Raw genomic sequence first — 10,424 nt, forward strand, 5'->3', positions numbered from 1 at the left:
AGGTTTTTTTGAGCACTTACAAATCGCAATGACCTGTGATTTACTCCACTTGAAGAAACAGGGTTAAAAATACTTTATAAAGACTGAGGAGAAGCAGTGACGTCTGTCATAAACGTTTCTACTGCTGGAGTTTCAGTGCTTAAATGGATAAACATGGATTTATTGTCGGTTTGTTTAATAATGATGATGCCGGTTTGTTATTTGAAGAGGTTTAATAAAGCTTAATAAAGCTTAAATCATGTGATTATATAATAACATTACTATGTTTAATTCAGATTTGAAATGCACACACACCCACACTCTTGAAAGAAGTCACCAAAGCTGCATTCATTTCATGAAATCCTTGTTGAATAAATTTATCCAAAACTTTTGAATGGTAATCTATCACAGTTTCCACAAAAATACAAAACTGCAAAAACGGTTTTGAACATTGACAATAATAAGAAATGCTTCTTGAGCAGCAAATCAGCATATCAGAATGATTTCTGAATGATCATGTGACATTGGAGTAAAATGCAGCTTTGCGTCACAGGAATACATTACATTTCAAAATATATTAAAATAGAAAACAGTTATTTTAAATTGTAATAATATTTCACAATATTACTGTGTTTTACTGTATTTTCAAATCAAATAAATGCAGCTTCGGTGACCATAAGTGACTTCAGGCAGGTGTTTATACTTTCTCCGCGAACAGTTCACGCGTCCTCAGATTGTTTATCAGTTATCAAACATTATCGAAACAATCTGGGTGAAGCTCTTCTGACATTAGGTTAGTTACGGTGGAGCGTGACAGGTTTTTGACACTTACTTCACACAGTACAGTCCTAACTGACAGCGGCACAAACTCATTCACAGGTGGCGTGACCAAAGGTGCTGCTGCCAGTGTTTCTGTGTGAAAGCACCATAACACGACGTCTAATCATCCTTATTACACGCTTCTCTGGAGTTTTTGACTTTAATTAATCAATCGCGGCATCCAACGATCGGAAATTTCCTAATATGTGACCCTGGAGCACAAAACCAGTCACAAGCAGGACGGGTATATTTGTAGCAATAGCCAACAATACATTGTATGGGTCAAAATTATCCATTTTTCCTTTCATGCCAAAAATCATTAGGATATTAAGTAAAGATCATGTTCCATGAAGATATTTTGTAAATTTCATACCATAAATATATCAAAACTTCATTTTTTATTAGTATTATGCATTTCCAAGAACTTCATTTGGACAACTTTAAAAGGCAATTTTCTCAATGTTTAGATTTTTTTTTTTTGCACCCTCAGATTCCAGATTTTCAATGTTGTATCTCAGCCAAATATTGTCCTATATCTTAAACCATACATCAGTGGAAAGCATATTCATTAATTTATATATGTGTGTACATATATATATATATATACATATATATATATATATATATATATATATATATATATATATATATATATATATATATATATATATATATATATATATATAAATCACCTCAGGGAGCTTGTATATTGATATTACAGTAACATTTTGCAAATATTAAAATAAAAATCTAGCTATATCAATTGTTACTGGAATATATATGTGTTAGGCTGATTGGTTTGTACACTACAGACTGTTTTTTTTCTTTAAGATAATATAGAGGTAATTATAATAATATCAACTCAAATCAATATTACATTTATTAAATCAATATCACATTTATATTAATGCATTTTTAAGTTCAGTCCAGTTAGTTATAAATAATAATAATTAAAATCAATTTCATTTTTATTGGTGTTATTTATCAGTCAAAATGTTATACATTTAAATACATATAGGCTTATATATTTATATACACACTATTGCAGTGTTGTTTTCTGAATAAATTAAAAAAATGTAAATGTAATATAAACAGAATTGTGTTACAAAGTACATTTTTATTTATCATGGAAGCAGTGATTCATAAAATGATGATCAAATGATGAAGCAGCATTACAACCAAGCATACTTTTGCTATTTCATTAAATATTTATCTGCATCTCATTGCCTATCCATAAAAAAGGTATTAAGACTCTCTGTCGACATTTTCTGTTTCAGAAAGTCATCTTTAAAGCACGGAACAAGTCCAACAAGAACTCGGTCAAAGACGCACCAAAAAACAAGAAGAAGAAAGACTCCACACCCACCGTAGAGAGAGAGATAAGTGATCAAAAGCCCTGTGATGGAGCCGAGAAGAGCGCTGAAGAGACAAATACAAGTGTGAATGAACAACGGGAGGAAAACCAGAATAATGAGACTGATGCTGAAGTGCAGAGTGAACAGAAAGAGGACAGAGAGGAAGAGAACGAGACAGAGGAAGGGACGGTAGGAGCAGGCAGGGAAAAACAAGAAGCAGTGGGCGGAAATAGCATGACAGACGGAAATGCTAAGCATGAGGTAGATGTTAAAGAGGAAGAGCGTGGCGTGAAAACAGAAGCTGAAATGGGCTCGTGTCAAGACGAGGCCTCACCTACTGCGCAAGAAACAGGACAACAGGACAAGGAGGTGGGCAAACAGGAAGACGGCTCAGCCAATCAGGATTGAGGACGCGCTCAGACCCACCGAGCCAATGGAAGTGGACCTTCTGAATGTTCTAAATGCTACCCTGCAAAAAAAATCACTTTGCTAATCAATATTTTGTCTTGTTTTCCAGTATCTAAACATCCTTAAAGCAAGAGTTGTTTTATTGATCTTTAGATACTCAAGACTACTGGTTGATGTCGCGTAGCTTATGGTTTAAGACAGGTAAACTGTCGCGCAAACACCTCACCTGACGTTTCCACCTCGTGTAACCAATGCTGAACATTTAACTCACCGCTGGCGAGCGGGCGATAACATCCCTTCCCCATCAATGAGCCGAAAGGACTCCGGTCTCCAGGAAGAGGGAGGAGAGATGGGAAGTGATTGTTATCGGTAAATGCACTGGATGGGAAAACCACATTAATATTTACTCAATGAGCCCATAGGGCCGAGACAGACTCAAAGACGGCATCTCAGACGCGCTCTGAGGAGAAGGTTACTGTTGCGAGAAGCAATCTATTGTGATGTAAGGTGGATATGTTTGTGTATGTTTTTGTTTACGTTTATATGAATATTTCATGTCACCGTCCAAACAAAAGAGCCAGATTCTCGAAATTTAAGAGAAGATTACTGGGATATTACTATTAAGTTTGTTGTGCAGTAGGGGTGACTTTTTGCTGGTTTGGTTGTTAGCATTCAGAGCGGCTCCACCACTGGTTTAACGGAATAACTCACAGAAATTTAAATTCTGTCATCATTTACTCAACCTCATGCTGTTTCAAATATGTATGACTTCACGGGAAAAGCAGAATACGTGAACAAAGACTCAGGCTGTTGTGTGGAAAAAACAACAACAATGCATTAGTAAATAAAATTCATAATTCTCAGATAAAAAGTCAAAATTATGAGATAAAGTGTAGAAATTGACATAAAATGTCTACACTGAAAAGTAAAACTCATAAAAAGTCAACATTTTGATACACTAAGAGATCAACACGGTTAAAAAAAGCCATAATTCTGACATTATGAGATAAAACGTTATAATTATGACATAAAAGGTCATTATAAGCAAGTCATAATTTAACCTTCTTCATCTCATAAGTATGATGGTATTTTATGCCATGCATAATTATTATTTTCTTATGGAGTGGAAAATGTAATCCATAAAATTTTATCCCATAATTTTGACTTTTTGTGTCATAATTTCAACATTTATCTCATAATTGACTCAGCATTGACATGTTGATGACAATTATGTCATAATTATGATTTAGCAAAGCATAATTTTTTTCTTCAGCTGCAGAAATGGGCTTCTATACTTTTGAGCTCCATAAAAACATCAGAAAAGTTGTCCATTTAATTAGAAATATATTATTTACCCAATTTTTGTGGGCAAATTTTTTTTTTAATGCTTATTAGAATATTGTATTGTTAGCTTAGCCACAAGCTTAATTAAGAAATTATCCATTTAATGCTTTGTGCAAAAAAAAAAAGGTGATTAAATGATGACAGAATTATCATTTACAGGGTGTATTATTGCTTTTAAAAGAGGCAGATGGCATAATAAGTGTCTGTTTGGGCTTCAGTTTACTTTTACATGGAGACAATCTGCTCTAGCTCTAATACAAACATTTTTAACATTGCTCTCAGACGCAATAAAGCATCACAAGTGATTTTGTTTGAGAAAGTCAACACCAGAAAGATGAGATACGCTCATGAACAGATCCTTTCCCTGTTTTAATTAGCAGACGACTAAGGGGCTGTTCACACAGGTCCTTTTTCTTGTGTTAAAAACAGCAGAGCACAACAGAAGGTGCATTTATATGCACATTAACTCCAAGACACTGGCTAATGTTCACCTCAAGATGTTCTTTCTGCCCCCTGATTCATCTGATGGCATGCTTTAAAACTGTCAGTGACTTGATTTGTAACTAATGAGTAAACATGAAATCAAAATCAACCATTTTTTTTTTTTTTAAATACATCAAATTACAGAAATAAATTGGGAAAACATACCACTGATGTGCACATATGTGCCTACTGCACAGACCGAAATTGAAAAAGACAGTCTAAAACATTTTTTTTGACTATTTCACTGCACAGAATTCATAAAAATACTGACAGTTTTTATTATGAAAATGGCATTTTCTGAGGAGGACGTAATATGAGAGTGAAACTTCATGGTGTTATTATACAGACCGCCGTCGATTTTCAATTTGCATAAGAAAATAAATGGATACGTGGATAATCCGTAACAGAATGTTGTGATGGGATAGAGGTTATTTCATGACAATGATATTATTACCCTGATCTTCTGGGATGTTTCAGATTTAAAGTGAACAACAGAAAATGAGGACGGTCGGCGAGATAATGCGGTTACGGGTTCACGCGGTTCTTTGGCTTTTATTAATGAAGCGAATGTCTTGTATTTTAGAAATCAGATCCCTTAATCCAGCAGAATCACAAGACTATTATTTCAGATAGAAAGTATTATCCTGTCTGACTCGTGGTTTAGGTTTTTCATAGAAATTATTATTAAAGTAATATGTGACGTATTACTTTTCCAATAAACAACAACTGAGTAACACATCGTGTTTTTATATCAGAATAGGCCAAAAAGCATTTAGACACTTAAAGGTGTGTTCGCACTAAATTTCGGTCAGTATAGAGTATCGACCAATGAAACCCAGCACACACAGAAGTCACTTTCAAACCAAGCAGCTTGGTCAAGGCGAAAAATCTTTGAGCTTGAACCCGTTGAAATCTGTATGGGGAAATCTTTCGCCCTCACGCGAAATTCTTGATCGCATAGAATCCTGTTGAAATGACTGGATTTCTCCAGGAAAAATTAGTCAACAACAGTGAAGGTGAACACACTTGACACGTAAAATGTCTAAAATGTCATTGCATTAGTTAAAATATCAAACATTTATATTTTAAAAAAAGAGCCCAGCTAACAGGGAACGCTATCAAAACGTTCTGGCAAGGTTCACTTGATATGAAATTAATTATTCCAGTAACGTTAATAGAACGTTCGTTCCAAGTTATCTGGTGATGTTATGTTCTCAAAATGTTAGCGCAAAAACATTATACATTGTTTATGGATCTCTTTTCATAAATCGTTGGACGTTAATCTAACATTTGTAAATGTTACTACTTGTTTCAGAATGCTTAGAGAACATTCAAAAGTAGCATTCCAATAATGTTTGTAAAATTCTAAAATGTTCCCTTAACATTCACATAACCAAAAATGTTTTTAAACAGATGTTTGGAACGTTCAGGAAACAATCCAAGAAAAAAAAAATCATAACTTAATGGGAACGTTAAAAAACGTTCTTAGAACATACTTTGTTAGCCAGGAGAGCGCAAGCAAACTAAATATTTCACAGAAAGAACACTATAATTCAAAACCACTCTCTGGTCGTCAAATGTTAGTGGGACGAGAAATGTGCATTAAGGTACGGTCACATTAACGAAAATTCGCGTAAAAAATTGATCGGCTGTTTCGCGTAAGAGTGAAAAATTTCCCACGCAGATTTCACTCAAGATCAAGTTGGTTGCTCAAACGTTAAAGTGACTTCTGTGTAAGCAATAATTCATACTCATCTCTACGCTACGCTACTTACAATGAATTGACCCCTTTTTACAAGCAAAACTTCACTACTGCACCTTAAAAAAACATAAGCATGGTCATTTTGATTTCATGCTGAATTCTGTGTCCACTGTATTTCCATTAAGTCAGCATTGTTGTGTTGGCGTCTGGCCGTATTTATAATCTGGGTTCGCAATGTCAGGGATTTCAGCATGTGGTCTTGAGGGACGGCATCTGTGTGCGGTTCTGCATTAGCTCTAATGGCCAGAGGGGTCACGTTTAAAATCATAATGGCTTTTCCGTTCCCACCTCCTGCTGGGACAAACGTCTGAACCACTCGGCCTCATCAGAAAGGACGTCAGCCTCCCAACTCCCTAACAAAAGATGCTGTTTTCAATCTGTCCGCGTACGCTTTAAAGAAATTCATTTTTCGGCAGTTCTCGTTCTTTTTTCCGAGCGGTTTCTGACACGTTGTCATTATAATTGTTCTTTGTCACAGTGCTGTTGTTAGACTGTAGCTGGAGGGGAAAGGCCTTGTTTATTGTTTTAATACAGGGGAAAGACAGAGCTGCTCTGACGATTCAACTAGAGATGAAAAGACATTCTGATCATCCTATTTTCAGTTTAACATGTTCAATCTCAGCTTACATGCAGATGTATTTTTCAAGCATTACTTGTTGTGTATCACAGGTGGAATCTGTAGGCTTTTTGAGGTGGTCAAATCTGTGGATTGTGTTAAACAATAGCGGCGAGTTCTACAAAAACATTACAATTAGCCAAAACACTTAATAAAGAAACAGACAATGTGTAGAAGTTTGTGAACGATGGGCGTCCCGATTCCTGCGGACATCTGTGGGCGCTGATTGTGTGTGGGCCTGCTTATCACTGACAGATAGCAATTATGTTACAGTATGTGCTAGTATGCATATTGCTCTACTGTCAGCATCTGCTCTGATAAGCTTGGCTTATCTAGATTGAGTTCAACGACTGTGTTCGGAACAGAATACTTACTGCATACTGCACAGTACAGTATATGCTGTATGCCATCTTCTGCTTTAATAGAATGTGAAACAGCAGAAAATAAAGCTGTAAGCCACAAGCTTCAGAGCAAAACTGACTTAAACTGAGGTCAAATCACAGTTACACGTTGCCTTGAGTGACTTAATGCTTTTATAAGAGCAAAAATCACTGACAACGACATCTATTAATACTAATCATTGGAAATATAAATTTATGGCATCAAGTTAAGTGCATTAAGTGCACTATTGTTCAAAAGTTTATGGTCAGTAGAAAGATATTAATACTTTTATTCAGTAAGGACGCATTAAATGATCAAAAGTGACAGTAAAAGGTGTTACAAAAGATTTCAATTTTAAATAAATGCTGTTCTTTTGAACTTTCAAAGAATCAAAGAATTCAGAAAAACTAAATCCATCATGGTTTCCATAAAAATATTATGCAGTTTTTATCATTGATTATAACAAGAAATGTTCTTTGAGCAGCAAGTCAGCATATTAGAATGATTTCTGAAGGATCGTGTGACACTGAAGACTGGAGTTAAGATGCTGAAAATTCACATGTATTCACATAGAAAACAATTATTTTAAATAGTAAAAATATTCACAATATTACTGTTTTTACTATTTTTGATCAAATAAATGCAGCCTTGGTGTAGATGTAATAGACTTCTTTCAAAAGCATTTTAAAAATGGTTGAACAGTAAAAAACTTTTGAACAGTAGTGTAGCGTACATATCCATGTACATGCAAGTGTATCCAGATAATTATGTAAAAATAGTAGTATAATAATCAAACACAGCCTTTGTTCCTAACTCAAACCCTGTTAAACAAATACACACATCAGCTACATATTTCTTAAAGAATTTGAAGGTTAAATTATTTCTATGTAGACACGCTTTATGTGGTTTAACTAGATGGCAGTGATGAATGGTTAGTGTGTGAAAGTAACGTGCATGATCTTTACCGCCCACCATCCAGTGTAGATTCAAATGCACACAATAGCAGGCATGACATCAGCAAGTTTATGGACGGTAAGTCCGGTCTGGGTCCGCAGGGTCAGTTGGATCAGTCCGTGGGTTGGTGAGGGCACGTCAAACGAGCTGTTAGGGAAAAACAAGGATGTGGAAGAAAGTTAGGCAGGATCAGCAAAATGATGCTGAGTAATATTTACCCTCCTCTTAGTATTGACAGGGTGACCCGTGACTCATGCAGCGGTTGACCTCGTCCGCTGTTGGTTTTTTGTGTTGTATGCCAGTTTATTAGTTATATAATGGATTTTAATGTCCTGCAGTGGCAGGGGAGGATCGTTGTAGCTACTAACGCACATTTAAGCACGTGCACCTCATTTTGTGGTCCATTTACTGATGGTTTTCTTGCTTTTCAGAGAATAAAAGAGTCAAACATGCTGCATTTCCCCTCTCAACAAAGCAAGCTTGTATATCTCAAAGGATTTTACCATTACTGCCTCCATATTTTTGCAGGTCGCTTCTTTGATTGTCAGCCACTGTTGTGCCATTGTGAACATTGATCAATGTTTTTCATCGTTTGTAAGGACAAGCAACATGATAATGTCATCTGTACAATTTGTATGATATAATAAATATGATTTATATTTGATTTGTTTTGGAGGTTTTATTTGCAGTAGCATCTGTCAGCTTCTTTACTGCTTGCCTAATGAAGCAAAGTCTCGAGATAAAACTACTGTTTCTAACAGAGGCATTGCACAGGTCATATTTCATTTAAAAAAAACTAAATTATATTTTGCATTAAGAAAATGAAACCTTGTGTTCTGGATCGTTAAGATTTTTTTTTTTTTTTTTTAGCATCGAGGCACTAATTTCATGACAATTAGGTGCATTTCTCCAAATGATAATCTAATGAGAATCATCTTTGAGAAAAATGTTAATTACAAAAAACCTCCTCAAACTTAAAATGTCTGGACACATTAAGGTAAAGGTAATGTGCTTAATTGTTACCAAAATACTTTCGCTGTGCAAAAAATCTTAATGGTCCTAAAATAGGCTTTTTTTTCCTTCATGCAAGTTGTAACTGCATGATTTTTGAAGAGTGTGTTCATTACAGATGTCATGTAGAAAGACAATTTATAGCTCCATAGAAGTCATAATGAAACTAGAAACATTAAATCAGGCTGGATCACAATTTATACACTCGTGTTCTACAGGAAGGTATATGCTTTTAGTCTGTATTTTAAAAACACCATTAATGGCACACAACATCTTGTCAGAAAAAAATAATAATAAAAATGCTGAAACTGTACTCACCCTCAGGCCATCCAAGATGCAGATGCATTTGTTTCTTCATCAGAAGTGATATTGGACAAATTTAGCATTCCATCACATGCTCACCAGTGGATCCTCTGCAGTGAATGGGTGCCGTCAGAATGAGAGCCTAAACAGCTGATAAAACATCACAATAATCCACACCACTCCAGTCCATCAGTTTACATCTTATGAAGTAAAATGCTGCATGTTTGTAAGAAACAAATCCACCATTAAAGCGGTTTAACGTTGAACCGTTGCTTCCGGAAAAAATGCAAGTCCATAACCCATAATAACGCTTCCTCCAGACAGTGAAAAGATCTGTCTCCTGTTGTCCTCTCACATCAAAATCCACAGACATATTTGTTTGAAACTATTTTGACTTTTAAGCTGTTCTTGATTCGTGCATATTTCTCTCCTGATTCAGATGAGATGTCATTTTCACTGGAGAAAGCAATATTATGAACAGAGGAGTATTTTAGTTTAAAGTTAAACTGTCTTAATGATCGATTTGTTTCTTACAAACATGCAGCGTTTCCCTTCACGAGATGTTAATTGATGGACTGGAGTGGTGTGGATTGCTTGAGGATTATTGTGATGTTTTTATCAGCTGTTTGGACTCTCATTCTGACGGCACCCATCCACTACACAACGTAAAACATATTGCGTTACGGATGGTATCAGGTACGCAGTGCCACAGTCCTAAACAGCTCTGCTCTGTCTGTCTGACTAACCAGAAGCACATGCGAGTAAATCATCGGATGGTGTATAAAGCTGTTTGGGACACAGACTACAAGCACAAACTCACGGACTCCCACAGCACATGAAATCAATGCCGCGTCCATTACCAGAAAACGCTAATGACACTGAGAGACGAGGACGATGAATAATGTATAGACGTTATTTCATGTGCAACATCAGAGAGAGCATCATTAACTTACTGTACTGTCTTAAAACAGGCCACATTTGAGGATTTAGATAAGGGAAAAATACCAAC

General features: G+C 35.6%; 1 protein-coding gene across 2 annotated transcripts in view; it reads left to right on the top strand.

Moving 5' to 3' along the window:
• The window catches only part of LOC131521689 (raftlin-like), a 95,864-nt gene extending 87,099 nt beyond the window's left edge, over positions 1–8,765 (top strand). For both annotated transcript variants that reach the window (XM_058746638.1, XM_058746640.1), the window contains exon 10: positions 2,076–8,765. In XM_058746638.1, coding sequence (XP_058602621.1) covers positions 2,076–2,561 — 486 coding nt within the window. In that variant the 3' untranslated portion in view covers positions 2,562–8,765. The remainder of the gene's footprint in view (positions 1–2,075) is intronic.
• Positions 8,766–10,424: the final 1,659 nt, after the last annotated feature.

This window comes from Onychostoma macrolepis, chromosome 16 (genome assembly GCF_012432095.1).
Source record: "Onychostoma macrolepis isolate SWU-2019 chromosome 16, ASM1243209v1, whole genome shotgun sequence".
In the NCBI taxonomy this organism is placed as follows: domain Eukaryota; kingdom Metazoa; phylum Chordata; class Actinopteri; order Cypriniformes; family Cyprinidae; genus Onychostoma; species Onychostoma macrolepis.